This window comes from Rhinolophus sinicus, chromosome 17 (assembly GCF_057876585.1).
Source record: "Rhinolophus sinicus isolate RSI-liver-muscle chromosome 17, RSI-T2T, whole genome shotgun sequence".
In the NCBI taxonomy this organism is placed as follows: Eukaryota; Metazoa; Chordata; class Mammalia; order Chiroptera; family Rhinolophidae; genus Rhinolophus; species Rhinolophus sinicus.
The window spans coordinates 212,819,903-212,844,412 of NC_142517.1; the positions used below are offsets into that span (position 1 = coordinate 212,819,903).

The 24,510-nt window shown below is 51.0% G+C and overlaps 1 protein-coding gene across 30 annotated transcripts in view; it reads right to left on the reverse strand.

Moving 5' to 3' along the window:
* KIF1A (kinesin family member 1A) overlaps positions 1–24,301 on the reverse strand; it is an 86,720-nt gene extending 62,419 nt beyond the window's left edge. For 28 of the 30 annotated variants that reach the window (XM_074316285.2, XM_074316283.2, XM_074316279.2 and 25 more), the window contains exons 1-2: positions 19,122–19,259; positions 2,325–2,492 (exon numbers count right to left, since the gene is read on the reverse strand). In XM_074316285.2, coding sequence (XP_074172386.2) covers positions 2,325–2,430 — 106 coding nt within the window. In that variant the 5' untranslated portion in view covers positions 2,431–2,492; positions 19,122–19,259. Of the gene's footprint in view, positions 1–2,324; positions 2,493–19,121; positions 19,260–19,648; positions 19,758–24,277 lie in introns of those variants that run through there. The other 2 variants (XM_074316210.2, XM_074316200.2) reach the window with 2 other exon arrangements.
* Between the last annotated feature and the right edge of the window lie 209 nt (positions 24,302–24,510).

Consider the following 24,510-nt stretch of genomic DNA (forward strand, 5'->3'; position numbering starts at 1 on the left):
AGCAGTGTCACCAACTCCTTGGCCACAGCCAAGCTCCCTTCTGCAGTCTTTCATTCCCGGTCTCACTCTATTTGGGGCCTAGAACATTTCAGAACAGCAATGGCAAATGGCGGCTGACTTCTCAGGTGAGTTAGGTGTTGAGACTGTACAGCGCTGCTGGCTGGCAAGGGCATTGGTGGGAAAGACTGCCATGAGCAACTTGCAGTGTCTGCGTGGTCAGAGAAGGGTCCAGAATGTTCCAGAGCACCACGCAGCATGGTGGTCCATTCCCTGAAAACATACTGGGACCAACTTGCCAGGATCCAGGAGGGCTGGAAGCAGGAAGGCCAGGCTGCCACCCACTCATCAGTGCCCCTTCACAGCTTGGCACCCAGACCCTCGGCTCAGGGTCTGCTTCCAGGGACCAACAGCATTCATAAGAGTCATGAGGAACCCCCAGGTGTGCAATGGGCGCCAAGCTCAAAAGCCCCGCCACACACAAGCTCTGAGCGAGGCCTCCATAATCTGCCCACACAGGAGAAAGAGCCACAGAGCTCCACAGCCTTCTGGAAAGATCTCTCAGCCCAGACCCTGTTGCAGAACCTAAAAGTGCACAGAACATCCCCAGGAATGCCCAAATCCTCACTCAACAGGCCTAGGCAGGCTGCTGCTGCGAGCCCGAGTGCCCCTGCCCTCGGAGGCCCCTCCCTCCAAACCAGGCAGATAACAGACAGGTGTGAGTTGCACAGATACAGAGCACCTGAGGATGGGAAGTCCTGACGTCACCCCTCAACCGGAGCACCAGGGAGCGAGGGGGCCATGCGTGCCGACCACTCAGTGCAGCTCACGCCACCAGTGCCTGTGGGTGACGGCAGTGGCTACAACTGCTCGAGGGACCCCAAGTGCAAACGGCCCAGCTGAACCCAGTTGACTGAACAGCTGGGGGAGACCCAGAGGCCTCCTTAAGCTACGGAGGACTCACTGGGCGTTGGGGTGGGCTGTCAGTCAGCAGGAGATGACCCAAACACTCCATTTCCACAGGACCTGACAGAAGCCTAGCTAAGCTAGGTGTTAGAAGCAAGGGTGCTGGCTCCCCTGGTGTAAGGATAGGCGGGCAGGGGGGCTTCTGCCCTGGGTCTGGGTGCCACTCGGACTGCGAGCTCTGCCCACTGTCTGCATGCCTGCTGCAATTCACTACAAACGTTTGTGATAAAAGAAAGTGTCAAGGGGAGGCTGGAAGGTGTGTCCTGTCTCCCACCTCCAGCAGCCCTGGCAGCTGGGATCCTCTGCGCTAAAGACCCGTGAGGACACGACCTTCCCAAATTGCCGGTCGCTCTCCCTCCTTCCCACTCTTCATGTGGACTCCTGGCTTCCCACTTCTCAGAAGGTTCTGAGATGGCTTCAATTAGACACGAAGCAAAAGAATAAACAAAGGAAAACAATTTATGAACCTAAGGCAGCTAACATAAGGCGAGGAAGCCGTAACCATGTGTACCGGCTTGAACAGCATTCCCCAAAGGTTCAGGGTTCATGTTCCCCTGAACCTCAGAAGGTGACCTTATTTGGGAACAGAGTCTGTGCACATGTGATTGGTTGTTAAGATGAGGTCTGTGGGGACAGAGCCCCAGAAAGCAGTTTCCAGGTTCTCGGCCTTACATAGAAAGGTGCTGGCTCGGGTAGTAAATGGCCATCAACTGTGATTGGATGGCTATCAGCTGTAGCTAGTTGGCCATCAGCTGTAACCAGTGAGCCATTGGTCACTGATATAACTGCTGTGGCTACGCTAGCAGCAAAATGGGGGCTAGCAAGAAGATGGTGGCTGAGCTAGCAAGCGCGGATTGCAGTTAGCACTGCGGAGTGCGGGTTGCAGATTGCAGACAGTGTGGCTCCTACTTCCTGTGTCTCCAACCCAGCCACCAACAAGACTATAGAGGTATGACTCCCCTATCTATGGATCCGTGGGTGTTCCTTTTGGGCCTGGCCACATCCTGCATTCTTATGTGGGGAGTGGGACCAGAGACCTCGTAGGTCACCCTGCAAGACAGGTCACATGCAGGGTGGGCCCTGAATCCAATGACTGATGCCCCCATGAGACGTGCACATGAAGACACGACATGCCAACCCTGTCAACACCGTGATTTTGGGCTCTGGCCTTCAGAACCATAGAGAACAGGTGTCTGTGGTTTTAAGCCGCCCAGCTTGTGGTCATCTGTTACTGCAGCCCCAGGAAACCAAACACCCAAGTGAATGAGGAGGAAGCAGGAGCCAGGTGGGCTGCTTGTCTGGCCGGGACGCCAGGAGCCTGCGGCCCAAGCGAGCAGCCAGCAGCCGCAGCCTATACTCACTGGTGGTACTTCCCGACATCTGGATGATGCACTTGGAGTCACGGCTCATTTCCCGAGAATTGAAGGGGCGGACGCGCACTGCCACCTTCACCGAGGCGCCGGCCATCTCTGCAGCCTTCGTGCGTCACTCCTAGCAGCGGTGGGAGCCCCAGCAAACGTGGGAGACACCTGAGGAAAAAGGGAGACATGAATAGGAAACAAGAGCCAAAGGTGGAATAGGTGTTTCTGGTTGGCGATTGACCGCACTCCCCTCCAAAACCCTAAGTGACGGGTGAGGAACGGCTCGGGCAGCTGAGGAACATCACGCGTTTTAGAAGAGAAAGCCGATGGATGAGTGGAGCCTGGCTGAGCAAGCCCGGGACAGCTGGAGCCTAACAAGACACAAGCACACAAGCCCTTCGCTCTGTGGGACCCAGAAAGCCTCTAGACAGGTACCTGTGAAGACCGGCATCTGGAAGGACCGGAAACGGGCATTTGTGGGAAGTAGTCAGTGGGAGGAGTGTTAGATCCTATCATGGTTTGAATTATAGCCCCTCAAAATTCACACGTGCAAGCCCTAAGCCCAAGGACCTCAGAACGCGGCCTTATTTGGAGATGGGGTCCTTGCCAGATGTAACTGGTTAAGATGAGGTCACACTGGGGTCAGAGGGGCCCTAATCCAACTTGACTGGTGTCCTTATAAAAGGGGACATTTCTGCCCTGTGAAGACAGACACAGAGATGGGGTGATGTGTCTATAAGCCCAGAAACACCAACGATTGGCAGCAGCCACCAGAAGCTGGAAAAGCCTAGAACAGACCCCGCCACGGCCTCAGAAGGAACTGCCCAGCCAACACCTTGCTCTCAGGCCTCCCGCCCCAGACTGGGTGTGGGGACAGAGTCCCAGAGAGCAGTTTCCAGGCTCTCGGCCTCACGTGGAGAGGTGCTGGCTCGGGTACTAGATGGCCATCAGCTGTGACTAGTTGGCCATCAGCTGTAACCAGTGAGCCATTGGCCACTAATACAACTGCCGTGACTGAGCTAGCAAACGCAGATTACAGTTAGCAAGTGGGGTTGGTTGGCAGAGAAGCAGACGGCAGGCTGAGGATCGTATGGATCCTACTTCCTGCATCTAGCCGGGCCGCCAGAGAGACGGGCGCAGGAAGACCCCTTGTTGGGGTGCTGGCGGATATTTGCTCCTTGTGTCTCCAAATCAGCCGCCAGCGAGAATATAGTGGTGTGACTCCCCTATCTATGGCTCCATGGGTGTTCCTTTTTGGCCTCACCATGTCCTGTGTTCTTACGTGGGGAGCAGGAGCTGAGACCCCGCCTGACACCCTGCACGACACTGGGAGACGAGCCAGTTCTGTTGTCTAAGCCATACTATCAGTGGTACTTTGCTCTGGCAGCCCTAGCAGACTAACGAAGACCCCCAGACTCCCATCCCCACCCTGTGAACATCCAGGACCCTGCCCCCCAACGCCCCATCCCTCACCAGGCAGGAGGCCAGAGGTGATTCTTTGAGAGTGAAGCTCTGTCCAGCCTGGAAGCGCGGGGGGCAGGCTGAGGACCAGCTGAGGGTGGGTGTGAAGCACCTACTGAAAAGAGGTCTGAACTACACCCAAAATGTCCAGCAGTGGGATCCCAGTCTCCTCCTCCTGCTGCTGGGAGCCCAGCATGCTGGCTGTCACCAGATAGGGCAGCGTTGTTTGCTGGGGAAACTGACCAGGACCACAGCCTCTAGCAAGAAATATAGACTAAACAGACAGGAAAGGGAAAGGAACACAACAGAAAGAGACAATGCAGTGAAGAAAATGGATTTGAAATACCTTATCATTCATATCCTCAGCAAGAAAAGTTACTACCCCCATGAATGAGCAGACAATGCTATTTTACAAAGGACCATTTAACAAATAAGAACGAGTTCTTGGAAATTAAGAATATGAAAACAGAAACTTTAAAAGTAAATAAAAAGTTGGAAATACAATTAAGTAATTTTCCATGAGAGGAGAGAAATACAACTGGAGGATCAATGAAAAAGGACTGTTAAGGGAATCGTTCAAGAAAACCTCCCAGGACGGACGGCCACGAGTTTCCAAATTCAAAGGATCTGTCTACCTACCTACCCACCCACAAATGATAACAAGTCTCACAATAAGACAAGCTGTGAGATTTCGGAACCTTAGGATGGTAATGAAAAGGCCCTTTGACACTGCTGAGGAATGGTGACTGTTGGCCTAGAATTCTAAGCCTGTCCAAACTTATCAGCGGAGTGTGAGGGTGGATCAAAACCCAGGACGACTCTGAAAGATGCTAGAATCAGTCTCCAGCACGTGAGGGAGTAAACAGGAGGGAGGGAGGGAGAAAGGGAGACGTGGGGTCCAGGCCCACAGGATGGTGAAGGGGTTCCCAGGAGGACACTGGGGGATGCCCCTGAATGGAGGCTGATGGGAGGGACGCCACAAAGAGAAGCTGGGCTATGCCATATGGAGAAGCGTCCTTCAGGGGGCTTGATGCTGCCATGGGTGCCGCAGGGGGAGGCCTGCATTATTTACCATTTATTCCGAATAAAACGCTCTACAAGAAAGAAAAGAGAAGCCTAGAACGCTCCTGAGACTGGCAGGAAAGAATACCTATTAGTCCTATTAGTGTAAACACAAATACTAACAAAGGAGATACGGTGGGAAGACAAGAGAGAAAGTATCATGTACGGTGGGGGGTCTTAGTGGGCGACAAACCTCTAACACTGAGACTCTAAATGGGTTAGTAAAACGGAAAACTGCAGAAACAGCAGTGTAAGCCTGGCTTACGTGATTTGGGGGTAAACACCTGAGACCCCTGGGGGAGCTGAGCAGGGCCTCGGTGGGGACTGCACGAGTGGGAACTATTTGTCACAAGTTGCCTCATAGCCCCATTCAACTGTAACACTATGTTGACAAGTGTTCCTTTGGCAAAACATGAAGAACAAATAAAAGGAGAAAACCCAGGGGAGGAAACTGCTGCTGGAGCCCAGCGGTGCTCAGGATGGAGATCAGGGAGCAGGGGATGCACGCGAGGCTGGGGCTCCAGAGTGAAGCCCGCAGCTGCCCAGGCCTCCGCGCTGCAAGAAATGAGAGCAGCGGGCTGCCGGCAGCCGGCAGCTGTGTGTGGCTGTGGCTCCGTGGGGCCTGCTCTGCAACAAGCTCGGCGAGTGTGAAGGTGACTTCCGCATCCACTTGAAGGTCACCTTTACACTTGCACTGAGGAAGCAGCTCTCCCTGAGGACACAGGCCCGGGGTGGGCTCTGCGCCCAGTCTGTGCTGAGCTGAGCGTGAGTGCCAGCTCGAGAGGACTGTCCGTGGGTGCTGGGAGCACACGGGTTGGAGATGAGTGGACATAGCTGTGCCTGCTGCAAGACGCAGACCAGATGGGGGCTTCCCCATGGGAGGGTCCCAGGCCAAGGAGGTGGGAACTTGGGGAGCAGCAAGGCCTGGACTCAGCGAGAGGGGCCCACGTGACACCCCAGCCTTCCCCTTGCAGAGATTGGCCCCTGGGCATCCACCCACCTGCCCTACACATAGGACAGCACCCAGACTGAGATGTCCAAAGGGAACCCCTGGGAGAGGGGCCGGCCAAGGTGGGCGGGTGCTCCTGTTGGTGGCAGCCCTCCTCCCGCGTGGGTGCAGGGCCTGGCACACAGGGCACCAGCTCTATCCCAGCCCCCAGCTCCAATCAGGCCTCGGATTCCAGCGAGGGACAAGTGAGTTTCATCTAGCACAGTGGACTGTGGTCACCTCCTCTGGGCATGCCCTCTGGGGACCCCAGCACCAAGAACAGGAGGGACCTATGGAGCACCCTGGGGCCCACCTCTCTGCAGATGGAGGGGAGCACGGCGAGGGCTGGGATCCGTGGAGAGTTCGGGCTGTCAACTCCCAGGCTCTGCCCAGAGCCAGCTCCTTGACGCCTCAGAATCCCCCAGAACAGGCTAGACATGGAGAGGACTGTCCCCTCCGGCAAACGCAGCTCTTGGAGAGACTACAGGGAACGAAGGAAACGCCAGACCAGCTGACAACTGAGCAAGATCAGGACGTGAGCAGAGCCCAGGTGGAGGGGGAGCAGAATTCATTCGGGGGCTAGAATCCTGCAAGCACGCACCCTCGTCTGCACTCCATGAGTGTTTGCTCCAATGTTTCACCTTCTTACATCCATGGACAACCACCCAGGAGTGGACTGCAGGGGCGTCCCTCTCTGAGAATCCACGTTTCCTACACTGGAAAATCTTTGCACTTTTGAAACTGAGAAAAGTCGTAGGACATTGGGGCTGGGATGGGAAGAGTAAACGCAAGGTCATGAATTCCTGGTGAGAACACAAATTAGAATGAGATCTCTTGCAAGCATTTAGCCACATGTCTTGTGCCTTAAGAAAGAAGGCTATATCCTTTGACTAAGTAATCCCAAGTACTGAAACAGGAAATATTAATAATTAGAAATGAAGAAAACACTTATGAAAGCAGATGTTCAATTTGCTATTGCAAAATTTTTAGTTCTCCCCCAATTGAGCAAGTTAATTCAGTACAATTCCGACAAGCAAAATGTTCTAGCAGGACTTTCAGTGGAATTTGGCAAGAGTTTGGAAGAGAGTTTTGAAAAATAAGAACAAAGGAGGAGGGGCATCCCTTACCAGCTATTATATTTACTATAAAGCTATAATAATTTCCAAAGTGCAGTAATGACACACGAACAGAGAGCTCGATGGAAAGAACTAAGCATGAACACAGACCCCAGACAGATACATGGACACAGACACGTCCAACAATTATTAAGGCAGCATCTCAGGTAACTGGGTAGGATTGGCATTGGAACGACGGGTCCTCTCACATTGAAAAAATAGAGCTAGAACTTTACCTTTGACAACATTACAAGAACACATAGGAGACTCTGCTGTGGCTCTGGGTGGAGACGGTGCATTAGCACCAAGCATGAAGCAAAGGAAGACTTCTGCCTGCAGGTGGCGATGGGGGCAGCAGCGCGACCTCCCTCCCACCCTGCAGACTAGAGGAGCTGGATGGGATGTGAGATCTGCTTGAAGGAGTCAATGAGCTGCTGATGCCATGCAGCCTAGCAGGCCAAGATTCCAGGGGTGGGGGACGGCCAGCGCAGGAGACAGCTGACATCTGCAGCACTTTCTCCCTGAGCACGTCTGCGTTCTGGTTACTGGGCAAGATGCAGGAATCTAGAGTCTCCCCAGGCAGGGAGCCATTGCTGGGGGATGGAGGAACCTGCAGAGCTTTGGGTCAAGAGAAACAAGCTTGAGAGGCCAAAATCCCAGGAAAAAGATGGAGAGAACAAAACCTAACAAATGGCCAGTTCGCCCCTCAAAACGTGCCAAACTCTGAAGGTATGAGGAGCGGAAGTTTAAATTCTCAAGCAGGAAGCATCTAGACGTCCGAGAGGAGTCTTTCATAGTCTCAGGTGCTAAGGCACAAAGACTGGAGTTCAGGAGCCACGGGAGGACGGCCCTAGGGATCACACGAGGCCAGATTTGAAAGGCCTGGAAGGCACAGAATCTAAAAGCAGGGCAGAACCAGAGGCAGGATAAGCACTATCAAAACTGCCCTGACTCAGCCTAGTCTCTGAATGCCTCAGGGACGACTCTCTTTGCCTGGAAAAGGTGCACCAACTGCAGCCTCGACAGTATTTTAATAGGTAACGTCGGACATTAAATCAAAAGTTACAAGGCATGAAAAGCGACAGGACTATATGATTCAAAACAAATTGGGGGGGAAAAAAAGCAAAGAAAAACACAAAGGGAGAAAAGAAACATAATTACATATGATTCAGATCTAGGAGCGATCAAACAAGGACTTCAAAATAACCATGACTTATATGTTCAAATAAGAGAGAAAAAGATGGAGAAAATAAGGCGACCAGTTAGCTCCGTTGGTTAGAGTATAATGCTCTTAACAAGATTGCTGGTTTGATTCCCACATGGGCCACTGTGAGCTGCGCCCTCCACAGCTACTTGACTTGGAGCTGATGGATCCTGGAAAAACACACTTAAAATAAATAAAAGTTTTTAAAAAATGTTTCAAAAAGAAAAAGGTGGAGAAAATAAATGTGGACATGGAGAATTTTGCAAGAGGGTTTGAAACTATAAAAAAGGAATCAAATGGAAATTCTAGAACTGAAAACATAATAACTGAAATTAAGAACTCAAAGGGTTAGATGCAGCGGAAAACTGTATATGAATTGGAGAACAGGGCAATAGGAAGTTAAAGAACAGAGGAAAAAAAAATGGCAAATATAGAAATGAGAATCAGAGAAATGTAGGACACTGAAATGGTCTATCATGATGTAATTGGACTTCAAAGGAGAGGAGTGGGATGGGGAGAAACAATATTTAGAAAGGTAACGACGGGGCGGCTGGATGGTGCAAGCTCTTAACAGGGTTGCCGGTTCGATTCCCACATGGGCCAGTGAGCTGCGCCCTCCACAACTAGATTACCAGTGGGGCGGCCAGATGGCTCAGCTGGTTAGAGCACGAGCTCTCAACAACAAGGTTGCTGGTTCAATTCCCGCATGGGATTGTAGGCTTGCACCCCCTGCAACTAAAGATTGAAAACAGTGACTGGACTTGGAGCTGAGCTGCGCCCTCCACAACTAGATTGAAGGACAATGACTTGGAGCTGATGGGCCCTGGAGAAACACACTGTTCCCCAATATTCCCCAATTTAATAAATAAATAAATAAATAAATAAATAAATAAATAAATAAATAAAAGGTAACGACCGTTAATTGTCTAAAACTGCTGAAGCATATCAGTGCACAGATTGAAGAAGCTCTGCAAACACAGAGCAGGATAAATATAAAGAAAACGTCACCAAGCCACATCATAAGAAGACGGCTGAGTACCAATGATGAAGAAAAACGCTTACATGCAGCCAGAAAAAAATCACAGACATATAATCTTTAAAGGAACAAGAATAAGGTTGACAATTGACTTCTCAACAGAAATGATGGAAGCCAAAGACAAATTTCTAAAGTACCGACATTACCATGTAAGTGGAAAAGTAATGCTATACGTCAATACAAAAGAAAAAAGAAAATAACCCTACAAAATCCCCCAATTGCTTGAACATTAAGCCATACAATTCTAAACAACCTATGGGTCAAAGAAAAGAAAAATCTCACAGGATATGAGAAAGTGTTTTGAACTGAACAGTAATGAGCACACAACATATCAGCACTGTGGAAGGAGCAAAAGTGGACCCACAAGGAAATGTAGAGCTTCAAAACCATCGGGGTTCGGGGGTTCCTTCACATCATGCCCAGGTCAACTCGGACCCCAGCATCCCTCAGGGAGTTTTGGGACTGGAAGATTTGCCCTGAGAAGGACCCAGCTCTGCCCTCGTCTGTTCCCCTCTTGTCTGTCCCCCTCTTCCCCCCACCCCCCACCCCCGCATCAGCAGCATTGGGGAGCTGGAGATACCAGGAGGTGCCAGGGCAGGAAAAATGAACCAGTCACTTGTGAGCACTGATTCTTGCAGGAATGGATGAGCTCAACAAGAGAGAAGGATTAGAAAGAGGAACAGAGATGGAGACGGAGCAACGGGGGAGAAGCCTGGGGCATCTAACTGCTTCTAAAGCCAACTTTGGACGAGTCCTCTTGACTTGTGCCCCCACTGCGGGGGCAGCTGGGGACCCAGCTCCGGAGCCTTGGGGGACGTCCACAGCTTGCTTCCCAATTTCCCCTCTGCTACCAGTTACCACATGGGTTCTGCTTTTCATTTTCCAGAATGTGGTTGCTGTGCCTTCTCTTCTGTTGCATCATCCTTATGGAAGATTTGGGTCTTTCTCTAGTTTATCTTGACTGTAATTTTAGTGTCCTTTCAGGAGGAAGAGAAGATAAATGGATAAATCTCACAAACATAACACTGAGAAAAGATGAAACGAACACAAAAGGGTACACGCTTTATAACAACTTATGTAACTTCTAAAACAGGCCAAAAATTAGCAGAATGAGCACATTATTTAGCAAGATAGAGCTAAATAGCAACAACAACAAAGCAACTAAGAGAGTTGAAAGAGATTGAGGATGGAGAGCAAAAACTGCTGATTTCCTAAATAAGTTTTGAAGATATACTTGACTCTTCTAAACTGTGTTCATGTTTAACCCAAAAAGAATTATTTTTAAATAATTCCACAAAATAGTTAAGGTTAATTAATTAATCAATTAAAAGACTGCAGTTTGGTGGACAAACCCTGGTATGTGTGAAGACAAAAATCAGTTTGCTCATTAAAATTAATACTTCTCAATTGATAGGAAAAAAAAGGCGAATGAGAGATTTTCACTTCTGGCAATATGATGGGCAAGATACCCTCCCCCATTAGAAATCACCTGGAAACTTGGGATGAATAGCAAGTATCAGAATAAAATAAGAGAACTTCCAAGGGGAAGGAAAGAGGAAAGAGGAAGGAGAAGCCAAACTGAAGTGGCAGGCCCACCTGGGAGGAAGCACAGGCATTTGCTGACACCAGAGGTGCAGAGAACCGGGTTTCACCTGCCAGGTGGGAGAAGGGAGGAACGGCCTCAAACACATGCAAGTCAGGACTGGAACCAAATCACCACAGAAAGTTGGATCCTCCAAAGCTACAACCCCAATGAAATGGAGGCTGGGGAAAAGCCACCTGCCATCAAAGAAACACAGGGGAATTCGTTTGAATGACTCTCCACGCCACATGGCGAAAAAGCTAGTGATTCTGAGAATTTGAGGCCACAGACCTGTCCTCATGCAGGTTTGGGTTTCCTATTTACATACCTGCATGATCAGTAAACCCCACTGAGAAATTAGCACAGAGTAGGTCTCAGGTTTTGCACCCAAGACACCTGAAACCAAGTCCAAATCGTCCTTGCAAATAGCTTCCTTCCCTCAGGTCCCCAACATTCCCACAGATGAAGGTCAGTCAAATGTGAGCTCACAATCAAACCTTACCAAACACCAGAGAAGCAATCCACCATGAGCAAGAGTTGGGGCAGGAGGGAAGGAAAATAAAACCAGAATTAGATCCTCAAGGACTTCAGCTATTGGAACTAACAGATACAGATAACAAAATAAGTATGGTTAAAATGTTTACAGAAATAAGAGGAATGGGACATAATGGGGAAAGAGCATGCAGAACTTTTAGCGATGAAAATGTAATCATTTAGATTTTAAAACTTAGCAGACATGTTAATCAGCAAATTAAATGGAACTGAACAGAGAATTAATGAACTGAAAAATATGTCATAAAAAATTACCCAGCATGGTCCCAGAGAAACAAAATGATGAAAACATAAAACCAAGATTAAGAATCATGCCACATAGAACAATTCATTAATTTGGCATGGTAGGAATTTTAATACACCTCTCAGTAATTGACAGGTTAGGCTGACACATAACTAGTGAGGGTGTAGAAGACTGAGTAACATAACCATGAACCAATGAATGTATGTGTGCTCTTGTTCTCAAAAATTAGAGAAACACATTCTTTCCTAACACATATGGACCATTTGCAATATTTTACCACATAGTAGGCCATAAAGCAACCCCTAATAAGTTTCAAAAATTGGATCAAATGGATCATGCAATTTGAACACAAGTCAATTAAAAATCAATAAAAATTCATTAAAAACCCATATGCTTAGAAATTGAAAAATAAACTTCTAAATAACTAATACACATAAGGAAAAATCACAATGGATGTAAATAAGCTTAGTAGTAAATGATCATGAAAATACTACTAGCCAAACTTATGGCACTTCCACAGTCAGCCATGATGGAGTTACAAGCACCACACTTAACCTCCCACTGTAAACAGCAACTAGCACACCGGACAAAATGTAAGAAAACAACTGTTTTCAGACACTGTACAATAGGCAGAGCAGGACTGGGATTGTTGAGAAAAGGGAAACACAAAGTGAGCCCTGCAATCACTCCAAATCTCTCAGCAGCTTTGATGAGTTGAGGAGACGGAGGTCAGAATTTGGATAGGTTGAGGCAGCTGAAAGTTGTGGGTCAGAGTTCTGGAAAGCGGGAAGTTGCTCAATCAAGGAGCTCCAGAAATTTGCATAGGGGTACCTGGAGTCCAGGCCCATGTGGTCCAGGCAAAGAAAACGGAATACCCCCAAAGCTCACACAAAGTAAGAAGACATTTGCACTCTACCGCTGGAATGGAGTTCTCTTGTTCCCCCACTCCCAGACATTCAGTAGACACCCCAAAGAAATGAGACTTTAGTAGGGTTCAACCATCCCTGGAGTGATATGTACTCTAGAGCAACTTGAGAAAAACTTAAAATCAGGCCTGGAAGGATCAAATTATTCGCAGACTATTTGCTTATGGACACAGACATCAAGAGAATCCACAGACAAATTATTTGCATTAGTGGGAAAGTTCAGCAAAGTTGCTAGGAACCAACCATGGGGGTATACACTAGATAAAGTTAAAAATATTTTTTAAGGTGCCACTTTGAAAAGAACCAAAATGATAAAGTACCTTTATAGGAATAAATGTCACAAAAAATGCATATATTAACTTTCATGGAGAAAAATTTTAAACTTTACCAAAAAATTTATAGAAAATCTAAATTAAGAACTTAAAACTCTTTGTGGAAAAGAAATTTCTTAAAAAAATCTTTATTTTCACCCAAGTAAATCCTAAAATTCAATGAAATTTCAGCCAGGTTTTTTTGTGAAACTTGACAAATTGTTCCTAAAAATGTATATGGAAGACTAAGATGCTAAGAATATTAATAACAGGTCTGAAGAAACACGACAGGACAGAAGGCAACATGCCCCACTGATATCAAGTCTTAGTGTAAAGCTACAGTAATTAAGACAGGGTGTTTGGGACAAGGCAAGTGACCAGCAACGGGACAGAAGGGACCCCAGAAACAGACCTACATAGATACAGGCCTTCTGACAGCTGACAAAGGTGACTTTACAGGTCAATAACAAGAGGGAGGACTACTGACCAGCGATGCTTGGAAAATTGGTGTTACAGACCGAATGTCTGTGTCCCCCAAATTCATTTGTTGGACCCCTATGTGATGGTCTTAGGAGGGGGTCTTGGGAGGTGATTAGGATTAGATGAGGCCAGGAGGATGGAGCCCCATGAATGGATTAGTGCCCTTGTAAAGGGTCCCGAGGCAGCTTCCTTCCGCTCTCTGTTCTGGGCCACGTACAACCCAGAAGGTCCTCGCCAGAATCAGCACGCTGGTTCTCAGACTTCCAGCCTCAGAACTGTGAGAAATAAATTTCTGTTGTTTATAAGCCGCTCGGTCCATGGTAATTCTCTTATAGCAGCCCGAACAGACTAAGACACTGGCTAGCCATATGAAAAAATACGAAATTAGGTCCCATTTTTACAGCAAACAAATTCCATGTAGGTTGAAGACCTAAGTGTGAACAACGGAGTTTTAGAAGGTAAAGAAGAAGAGTGATAGCTCCATGCTGTCCTTTAAGAAGGATTACTTAGCCCACAGAAAGCACCGGAAGGAAAAGCCCGCCACCAAGATACCATTGGATGGGTAAAGGGAGGCCCCCAAAACACATGATGTCTGCAGCACATACAATAGACAAGAATTCCTGTGCAGGGCATATAGAGGACAGACAAAAACCAAAGAAAAAAAGACACAAAAGAAAAAATGGGCAAAAGATATGCACAGGTAATTTACATGACAAGATACTCAACGACAATAGTAATTAAGAAAGCGTGGTTCAAAACACATCCATCAGATCACAACACTGGAAAATCACATAACACTAAATGTTGTAAGGATATACCAGGAAGGAGTGGTCCACCTGGTAGAAGTTCATTGGCACAACCACTTTGAAAACAAGATGGCAGTAACTAGTGCAGCTGTGACCACATGACCAGCAAAAACAGTTGCCAACAAAGACTTCTCAGAAGTGACTGGACTGGATGTAACAGGTGTTGGTGATGCTTTCAGGGTTGAGAGAAATGATTTACCAAAAACAAGTACCTCCTCACCCCCACAAACCATCTACCCAATGTGACGACAGACCAAAGACGCTCTCACACAGCCAAGGACTCATCACCTTATCTGGAAAGTCACACAAGGATGTGCTGCAGCAAAACAAGACAGGAAACCAAGAAAGAAGCTGCTCTGGAGGCCACCAAGGCACAGGGACTCCAACCCAGAGATGTGGCGAGCCGTAGGAGGGCAGGAAAGGGGCAGATTACAGACCGGAGGGAGATGGCTCCCAGGGTGGAGGTGCCGGGAAGACAGAGTATGACAGAGCTGGGGTAAGCGAGGACAAAAGAAATGTGTTCAACAAGAAAAAGACAGCTCAGATCTAAGGAAAATAAAACACCTACCTGAGTGAGAAGCTAAAGCAAAGGGGATAGATGCAGCCCTAAGTTTTCCTGTCTGGTCTGGATCTGGCCTACTGTGTCACTGCTTATCCTGGAGCTGCCACCCTCCTGAGCACCAGGGACCTGCTGCCATGGTGTGGCCCTGACCCCAGTAGCAGTGGACAGTAATATCAAGAAACTGAGTAACCCCCCCTGCCCCAGCCCCTTGACAGCCCCTCAGAAGCCTGGTCCCCACTGACCTATGGCCTGGGTATTAACACTCCAGCCCTGCCTCTCACAATCCTGGGTTGAGCTGATGACAGATGGGGAAGGAAAGTGAAACCCACCTGAGTGTCACTGGCAGGGCTAAGACCTGAGGGCGGACGCAGGACACCTGACCCCCCTGTAGGTTACCCCTGGGCCCCACAGGCCTCCCTCTGAAGAAGCCTGGGCTCAAGGGAAAGGGGGTCTGCGGGGAGCCAGGCCTGCAGAAGCAGTCAGGGCCACTACACCCCTAAACCTACAGCTGCATTTCAGGAGACACAAAGGAGGGGGGACTTGAATGGGACACACACAGAGGGCTCCTACCCCTGACAGGGTGGCAGCTGCTCGCCCTGGGGACCTCAGGAAATGAACAGCTGGGGCTAAAGCTACTGGCTCAACCTGAAACAGCATTCGCTGAGGACCTACTGTGCAGGAGGGGTAGTGGGGGAAAGCAGGAAGGCTGGAGGGGATGAGCACGAAGGGGCTCCGCCCTGTGAGCTACAGGAAGCTGGGAAGGAGGACCACCCTCACCCCACAGCCCCAGCTGAGGCGGTGATCAACCACACCTGCAAAATGGCCGCCACGCGTACAACCCTACACCCCCACCAGGAGCTCCCTGACAAGTCTCACCCTTCTCATCGGTCTTAAGGGCACCAGATGAGGGGCTCACATGAGGTGTACACTGCAGTCTGCACCCAGTAAATGTTCACTCTCTTCCTCCAAATCACAGTGGGATCGGGTGACCCCCTGGGGTGCTTATAGCGGACTTCAGGGTGGTGGCAGCCTTTCCGGGCATCTAGGAACCTCACGTGGGGTTGGGTGGAGTGCTCCAGGAAAGAGGGGCCCCGGGCAGGGACTGTGTGTGTGTGTGTGTGTGTGTGTGTGTGTGTGTGTATGTGCACATGAGCGTGAGTTTGAGCCTGTGTGGGGTGAGTGTGTGAGAGAACATGTGAGTGTGAGGGTGAGTGTGTAGTGAGGTGAGTGTGCGACTGTGAGAGACTAAGTGTGTGTGTGAGTGTGTACAGGGTGGCTGCTCTAGCCCAGGGGCCATGTGGGGAAGGGCGAGGAGTAAGAACAGGGACCTGGGCAGGCAGGTGCAGGCTTGCCCTCCTCAGACCCCCGACCCTGGGCAGGGGGAGGAGCACAGAGGACACTCCCTACCCTCAGAGGTGGAGGGGAGAGCCAGGGCCTGAAGCGGGGCTTACAACAGGGCTGGGGATTATGGGATTAAATCCAAGGTCAGAAGGGGGGAGCCCAGCCACCCAGGCTGTGTCCAGATCAGGGATTCAGCTTCACAAGCCATGCTGGAGGAAGCTAGGGAGGAAGCAGGTGTGGGGTGGTGTGTGGGGACTTGGAGGAACCCAGAGGGGTCAGGAGGCTCAGCCGCAGCGGACTGTGCCACAGCACTGACCCCTTCATCGGGTCCTGGAGGCTGGAGGTTCTGAGGGTGTTGGGATCAGCCATCGCCCCTCAGCCAGCAGCCAGGATCGAGCAAACCTGCTAGATGGGGGGGGGGGGATCCAGTACACCCCCCGCCGGGCCCCACCCCTCGCCCCTGCCCTGGGTGTGCCTGTCAGGGGAAGAGGGGACCAGCTGGGCAGAGCCTGGTCAGCTAACAGAGCAGCTGTAGAACAGAGCACTTCTCTGACCCACCAGCCTGGCTGGGCCTAGACACCCCCAAGCAGAGAGGTTTGAGGCTGGGTGTGGTCCTGCCCCAAGAGAGTTCTCAGATATGCTCTGGGGCATGAAAGGGAGAGAGGGACAGCAGACGTGGCACACTGGGTCCCTGTCCTGGGCCTAAGGACATGAAATGGGACTGGGCAGGTGGGCAGCCATCTGCTCATCCTTGGGCTCACTAGCTGCTGAGTGACCCCTGGCCTGCCAATCTCCACCCCTCCACCCCAGGGGTGACAGCTCAGCCCAGCCCCCACACACACACCCCTCCCGCTCTCGGAAGTGCAGGGCTTTGCGCCTGAAGGGCTCTGCTGGAATGGTCAGGTAATCCCAAAGGCCAAGCCAAGGTTCCAGAACTGGGGGGCCTCTCCACAGCCCCCACTCCCATCCCGTGCTACCAGGACCCCATCAAAACATCCCCCTGCCACAGTGCCACACCCAGCTCATCTGCCTTGGTTGGCCTATGAGAGCTGTGGGCCCAGAAGGCTCCCCCATCCCCAGGTCCTTTCCCTCAGGCTATGCTGCTCCCATCCCCACCTCCCACCTATGTCTGTCCCCTAACTCCCCGTGTGCCCCCAACCCCCCTCATAGGAGGACTTCCCTGCTCTGCTTCCAAATGACATGGTTAGCCCTGGGTCAGCCCTGGTGACACCATGGAAGACGGAAAGGGGCATGGCTGGGTGGCGGGCCCCTCCATCCAGTGGGTCTGGGTGTGAACCCAGCTCTGCCAGCACCAGCAGGGGCTCTGGGCTCTGGGCTCTGGGCTTCGGGCAGAGCCTCAGTCTCACCTGGCTGTGGCTGCCCAGCAGCAGGTCCTGGGAGGGGCAGTCTGTGGGGCACTGGGGGAGGAGTCACACAGCAGGCATGGGGCATGGCCTCCTACAGGGGCCCTCCCTGGGAGCCTTGGGGTTGGGGGGCCCTGACTCCGCACCTGATCCCAGCCTCTCTGCCCTGTGGACCACACCCCACAGACGACATTCTGTCCATCCTCAGGTGCTCACCCTGCACTGCAGACACTACCCCACTGCAGGAGCCACACCTCATCCCACAGCCACAGCCAACCACACCTGCAAAATGGCCGCCACAGGTACAGCCCCAACCCCCCACTCTGGACCCCATCATTTCCCTTCAAACCTTAATCTGCCTTCTCAGGCCGGGGAGGCCATGGGCATGGTGGCCCTGGCAGAGCCCACTTAGCCAGCTGACAGCAGGGCTGAGAGGGCAGGTCGGATGTGCCTTCTGCAGGAAGGGGCGCTCTGTGCCTGAGTCCCCAGGGTTAGGACGGGCCACTGTACCTCCTCCTCTGCGCAGTCACAAGACCCAGTCCGCTAGCCCTTACAGACCTTTAATCCCGGCAATGTGGGCACCGCCTGGGGCGGGGGGAGGGGGCGGGGGACGGCCGCTCCGGGAGGGCTATGCCGGTCTCTGGGGGAATGTCCCTATTCCTAGGAACGTGGGCGCGCATCGGGTCCGCGCCGGGGCCACGTCGCTCCCGCGCCCAGCAGGCCCCATGACTTGGCATTCCCTCCTTTCCCTCCCCCTCCCGCCCCTGCAGCTCACTGTCCCCCCGCCCACCCAGGGCCTGGCCGACTGCGGACCCCACTCCCCACCCGAGCACAAGGGCTGCGTGCTAGTTTTTTTGGAGGGGGGGTTAGAATGAGGGGCAGCTTATAGGGGGAGTGCAAGGGTCATCCTTGCGGGCTTCCGCCCTGTCATCCGAGCACCGGCGCCGGGTGGGGAGCGCCGCAGCCGAGCCGTCGCGGCCCCGCAGCCCCCTCCCCGCCCGCCGCCGGGCCACACCTGTTACTGGGGCGCTGGCTGCGTAGACGCAGGCCTTGTCCGCTGGCGGCTCCTCCCAAGCCGCGGGTCCTCTGGAAGAGAGCTGGGGTCTCTTGGAAAGAGGACACGACTGGGACGGGAGTGATGGGCAGCCCCGGGATGCGCACGAAGTGGGCGGCCCAGCCCTCCCGCCGCAGCCCTGGCGCGCCCCGCCCGCCGGCCTGTTTGGCTCTGGGCTCCGGCATCCGCCCTCTCCCACCTCGGGGACCAGGGCAGCTACCCGCGCCCTGGGCGCCCATCCCTCGGGCCCCGCCGCTGCATCCGCACCCCTCCCGGGTGCCCCCATCCTCATTCTTTGCATCTCTCCCCGCCCCCGCCGGTCCAGGCGCAGCCCGCGCCGCATCCCTGCTCCGTGGCTGCTCTCCAGAAGAGGGGGAGGGAGCGTGTCTCGAGATGCCGCCGGCCGCGCGCGCCCTCCCCCTGGTGACCCCCGCCCATCCCAGCCGAGAGTCCAGCTGCAGCAGGGGCCGCGCGGAAGGGGCCTTTCCAGAGGGCCCTGCCCGGCTGCGAATGAAGGGCGGACACCCCTGAATTTGCCCCATTGTTCTCCGCGGGGACGGGGGAGGTCGGGGGAAGGGAAGGGGCCGCGCGGCGCCAGCGCTTCGGGCCGCGACCAGTTCGCTGGCGCCGGGCTCGAGCTCCCTGCTGGAGCACAGTCGGTGCAGGTGCAGGATGCGGCGCGCAGAGGCCGGGCCGGCGGCGGCTTTACCTCTCCGGCGTCACTGGCGGCGGCTCGGCATGGGTGCGGGCATGGGCGCGGGTCCCCGAGCCCTGGGCTGCTGCTGTTCCTGGGCTGCGCTGGGCACAGTGACGGCGGCACCGCGTGACGGGCTGCGCGCCCCCGGCCCGGCCCACCCCGCACCCCTCCCGCCTCGCTGGTTGGCTGCGCGCGGCGCCAGAGCCCCAGCCACCAGCTGGTTTGTCGCGCGGGGAGAGGGACGGGCGTCGCGGCCGCCGCGGGGATGGGGTTGGAGCCAAAGGAGGTTGGGGCCGGGCTGTGACATCACCGCTGACACCAAAGTGCGCTGGGTGGAGACGTGGGGGGCCGGCACCCGGGCTTGGACTGGCGCCCCCTTTCCCCAAGCAGCCCCCGCACGCCCGCGCGACCTTGCAGGGAAAAGGGGATCACGCGGCGTCCAACCCCGAACACCCCCACCCACCCGAACTTGCCCGCGGACCCCACGCGGGGCCCTCCCCGACTATGACCTTTTTCAAGTGAAATTAGGAAATCTCTACCTGCCCCCACCCGCGAAGCCAACAGCCCAAACGCGTCGTCGCAGAGGGGCAAAGGTCGGGTGGGCTCCTTGCACCGGGGAGCAGTTGTAGGGGGCGTGAGGCGGATGCTGCCTCATGCGTGACAGGTGAGTTCCGCGGGAGCACTTGGAGACCAGAGCAACGCAGACAGCGCTCCTGGAAGGATGATGCAAGCCGCGGGCTAGCGGACCTGCGGCCTTCTCTTCCCATCAGGCCTGGGGGTGTGGAGACCCCACCCTCCGCCCGCCCCACTTCTCCAGGTCTTCAGCCCCATCTATCGTCACACCGTCTGTCTCTGGAGCCTAACTTCCCTGAACCACCAAGTCACACGCCGCTCTAGGTCCACATTGGCAAACCCCAGCCTTTGTCAGTCCCCCAGCCGCTCTCCGGGCCACTAGGGGCTGACTGTCATCCCTGCGTGTGTCACCAACCTCCACAAGCCGACCATGGCTGAGCTACTTTGACAAGGCCTCTGGCCAGCTAACCCACCGGAACTGCGGTGGGTGCGGTGACATCATGCCACCATGAAACCGGGGCCTATCCCTTTCCAGCCCAGCCCTTGCTGTCAGCATCTCAGCGTCCCCTGGCTAAGAGCCCCCTTCGCCCCCCCCCCGCACCCCCTCCCCCCTCCAGGCGCCCGGCAGGTGCCAGGCGCTGTCCTAAAGGCTTTGCTTTGTTAACCATTTAATCTGCAAATAATGTCGTCAGGTGGGACGCACCTCACCTTGGTGTGCGGTATATGTGTGGCACGTGCAGGTGAAAGGAAAAAGGGCACAGACACACATCCACCAGACCACCCTCCCCTCCATTCCCCTCCCCTACAAAGTTCCCTAGCAGCTCCTCCTTTTTCTATTTCCTGGAACCACCTGCATAATAGAGAAATTATTTTTCCTCCAAACTTTTGGTAGAAGCAATAAAACTATCTGGGTGTGTGGGGGGGTCCTTAATCATTCCCATTTCCATCATACTTATTGATCTGGTCCAGTTCTCTATTTCTTGAACCAAAATTCTCATTTTACGTGTTTCTAAGAATTAATACATTTCATTGAGGTTTTAAAATTACTAGCATATTTATTTATACCTATTGTTTCTATACTTATTTCTCCCTTTTATTCCGTACTTTATTTGCATTTTTCTTAATACTTCAAAACATCTTCAAAGGACCAACTTTTAGTTTTGTTAATCTCATCTTTCTGGTAATTTCATTTATTCCTGTCCTTATCTATTATTGCCTCTCTTTTTGGTTCTTTGGATTTGATCTGTTGCTCCATCCAGGGCTAAATGCTCAGCTCATTTATTTTTAAACCTTCTCATTTTCTGATAGATCTATTTAAAGCTACAAAATTCCTTCCACAGCACTGTCTTAGCCAGGTCTCAAAAATTTGGACATACACACTCATATAATGCTTTCATTACCATCCAGATGTAAATATTTCTTAATGTCCTTGATAATCTCCTTTTAAACCCGTGGGTTATTTAATAATGTTATTTACTTCCCAGTGGTGTTTCTTTTATTATAACCTTTTGTTACCAACTTCTAATTTAATTGCATTATTGTCTGAGAACAAAGTCTGTGTTCAGTCCGGATCGTGGCAGAAAGCAGATGGCACACTCAAACTGGGTAATTTGAGTAGTGTTTGATAAAGGGACTATTTACAAAGGTGTGGGTAAGAGTCAGGGGAACCACAAGGCTGAGTGACACTTTGGCCTGAATGCAGGGTTGGTGGGAGAAGAGGACCCAGTGAGCCTGAGCACCCATCAGGAGGGATCTGGGCAACAAAGCCCTGGACCCCCTCTCCCTTCTCCCAGGATTGGGTAGTGCTCTCTTTAGCTGAATCCAAGGGGCAGCTGGAGGGCAGGGGCACCCACAGACCAGGTCCACTTAGGGTGGTCTCTTAGGGAATGTGACAAAGGGGGTGTAGAAGCACAAATGGAACATCACAGCCCATCTGCATGGAATTTGGCCCCAGGAATTTACTGAGGCTTTTTTAGGGCCTAACATCTGGTCTGTTTCCGTAAATATTCTTCACCTCTGTTTGATGGATATAGAGTTCTGTATACATTTAATAGTTCAAGATTATTACTTACATTCATCAGGATTTAGAGGTCTGCTAATTTTTGTCTGCTTGCGCCATTAAATTGTTATTTTTAAATTAAAATCTCCAGTTACAATTGTTGAAATAATCTACTTATCCCTGAAATCCTGGCAGATGTTGTCTGATGCTCACTGGGGCGTATTCTTGGGTATCCGAATGATTCTGATGGATGTGCATTACCATTCTGGACCCCCTTTCACCGGTATGCATGTGGCGGCCTTCTTTGTTGTTGGGTTTTTTTCTATTTTTATTTTTTGCTTCAAATTTGAATGTCATATATTAAGATGTCAATCCAGTTTCCTTTGTCTCATATTTGCCTGGTATGCCTTTTGCCAACTTTTTTGTTCTAAATTTTGTATCTTTTTTTAAGTGCATCTCTTTCAGGCAACTGTTGGAATTTTTAAATCTAATCTGTTTTTACCTTTTAATTGGAATCTAATCTGTTTTTACATTTATAGTAATTACTGCTATATTCAGTCTTAGCTTTTCCATCTTATCAACATTTCCATTTATTGTCTATTTTTTCCAGTTTCTCTCTCATTGAGTAGAGTGAGTTTTCTCCTGCTGGTTTATCCTTACTTATTTTTATTCTTGTGGCCATTGCCCTTAATTTGAGTTTCTTTTTTCTTTTTATTTACCCTATGTACCCTCTGTAGTTACATATTCCCCCTAACACTCAAGTACTTTAGCTTGGTCATGTCCTGACTCACAGGCACTATTGATGTTGTCCAGAATTACAGTTCTGAGTTGTTGTGGACATGCCCTTCTTCTTTCCTTTGGTTCTTGTATTTTTAAAGATAATTAATACACATTCCAACATGCTTGGTCATCCTTATTTTCCATACCTCTTGATGATTCTCTTGCATTTGTGTTATTTATGAAATACAAAGTATTATTGATGCGGGTCCTGGGGTGGAAAATATTCTGAAGTCTTGTATTGCTGAGAATACTTTCATTATACTTTCAATTTGGCTGGCTATAAAATTCTAGGTGCAAAGTTTGTTTCCTTCAATATTTTAAATATATTACCTTGTTTTCTCCTTGTATGCTGTCGAGAAGTCCAACATCCATCAGGCTCCTGTCTTTCTCTCAGGATGTTTCTAGAACTTTCTAATGGTGTGGATTTCTCTGTGTCTCTCCTGTTTGTGAGCCCCTTCTAGTATGAATTTCTTTATTTTACTTTAATTCTGGAAAATTTATCTCCACTGTATTTCAAATATTTTCTCTTCCCTGTTGTAATAATATCTTTGTTCTTTTGGGACTCCTAGCGTCTGTATGCTGGCCCTTCTAACTCTCCTTTCCCTTTGCCTTCTGGGTGATGACAGGATTCAATGCCCCCTGCCACCAAAATGACTGCACTAACACTCAAATCTTCATATTTTAGCCCTGCAACAGCACACACTCCTACATTCTCCCAACCCACTGTAAACAACACAAATTGAACTGAGTAAATTTAAAGATCAAACTGGCTTTATTCAATGATTCATGAATCGGGCATCATCCCATCTAGCGAGTAGAAAGGAGCTCCTGTGAGCTGCAGAAAGGGAAAGGTTTCTATCGACAGAAAGGGGGCAGGGGAAGGAAATATCTAGCAAAAAGTGGATAGTTTCAGACTTTGGTCACCCTCTTTTGGGGGATGAAAGGGGTCTTTGGGCTTTACCTCACTGGTGCTGACCAGGCAATTCCAAGCTGAGCGGTTAAAGGTCATATTCCTGGGAGAGTCCAAAAGTGCAATTAGGTTCAATATTAAGTCGTGTTTGGTGAGATGGACTTAGCACAAGTGACTCCATTTTGGGTCTGCTCTCTTTAACAGCACATTCTGATGCCCTTTCTTTTGAGATACAGACCAGCATCTCCTTTCAGGGTGTGCTCCACCCTGCTCCCCGGGACTCCTCTGGTTTGCAAGTGTCTGCCTGGATCACATTTCAAATGTATCCTGTGAGTCTGTTAACATGCAAGTCTAGGGCTTCACTCCTCTGTGGGCCCCAAACAGCTTCTGGAAAGATCAGTGGGAGGTGAAATTGTGGGTTTTTATTTTCATGAATAAAGAAAAACCAGTAAATTTGATGAGCTCAGAACCAAGGTCAAGGAATCACCCTCCTGCCACTGGAGGCTGCTGCCCTTCCTTCTTCCCAGAGGCAGGTCCTCAGAAAGTGACCAAACCCTGTTTCAGAAATGTCCACAACACAACAAACCTCCTCTCTTCACCTCCTTCTGGTGTGGAGAGGAGGCCGCCCTTGCAGACTGGGGGGTGGGGTAAAGGAGGAGCCATGCACTGCTTGCAATGTAAATAACATTACAATGATCCTACACCACGAGTAAATTCTACTCTGGAATGCAAGGGTGGTTCAATATTCGAGACTGTCTATAATCTACCACTCTAGTAAGTCACAGGATACAAAGAAATAGGTTGATTTCAATAGATGCTGCAAAGGCATTTGAACTAGGGGCCATCCCTGTCTGGTTAAAAAGCAAATAACTGAGCCCTTTGGGCAAAGATGGCTTTGTCCTTTACCTGAGGAAATAGCAGCCCTGCAGGGTCTCAGTGGATGAGTCCAGCCAATGGGCAGCCAGGATCAGAGTCCAGCTTCATTCTCACCAGCTGTGTGACTCCAGGCAAGTTCATTAGCCCCTGTGTCTGTCACCTCTCCTACAGTACCAACCTCATACAACAGTGGTGAGGATTCCCGTGGGAAATGCTGAGACCAGGGCTGGGCGCAGTGAGCCCTATACAAAGGATAGCTGTAA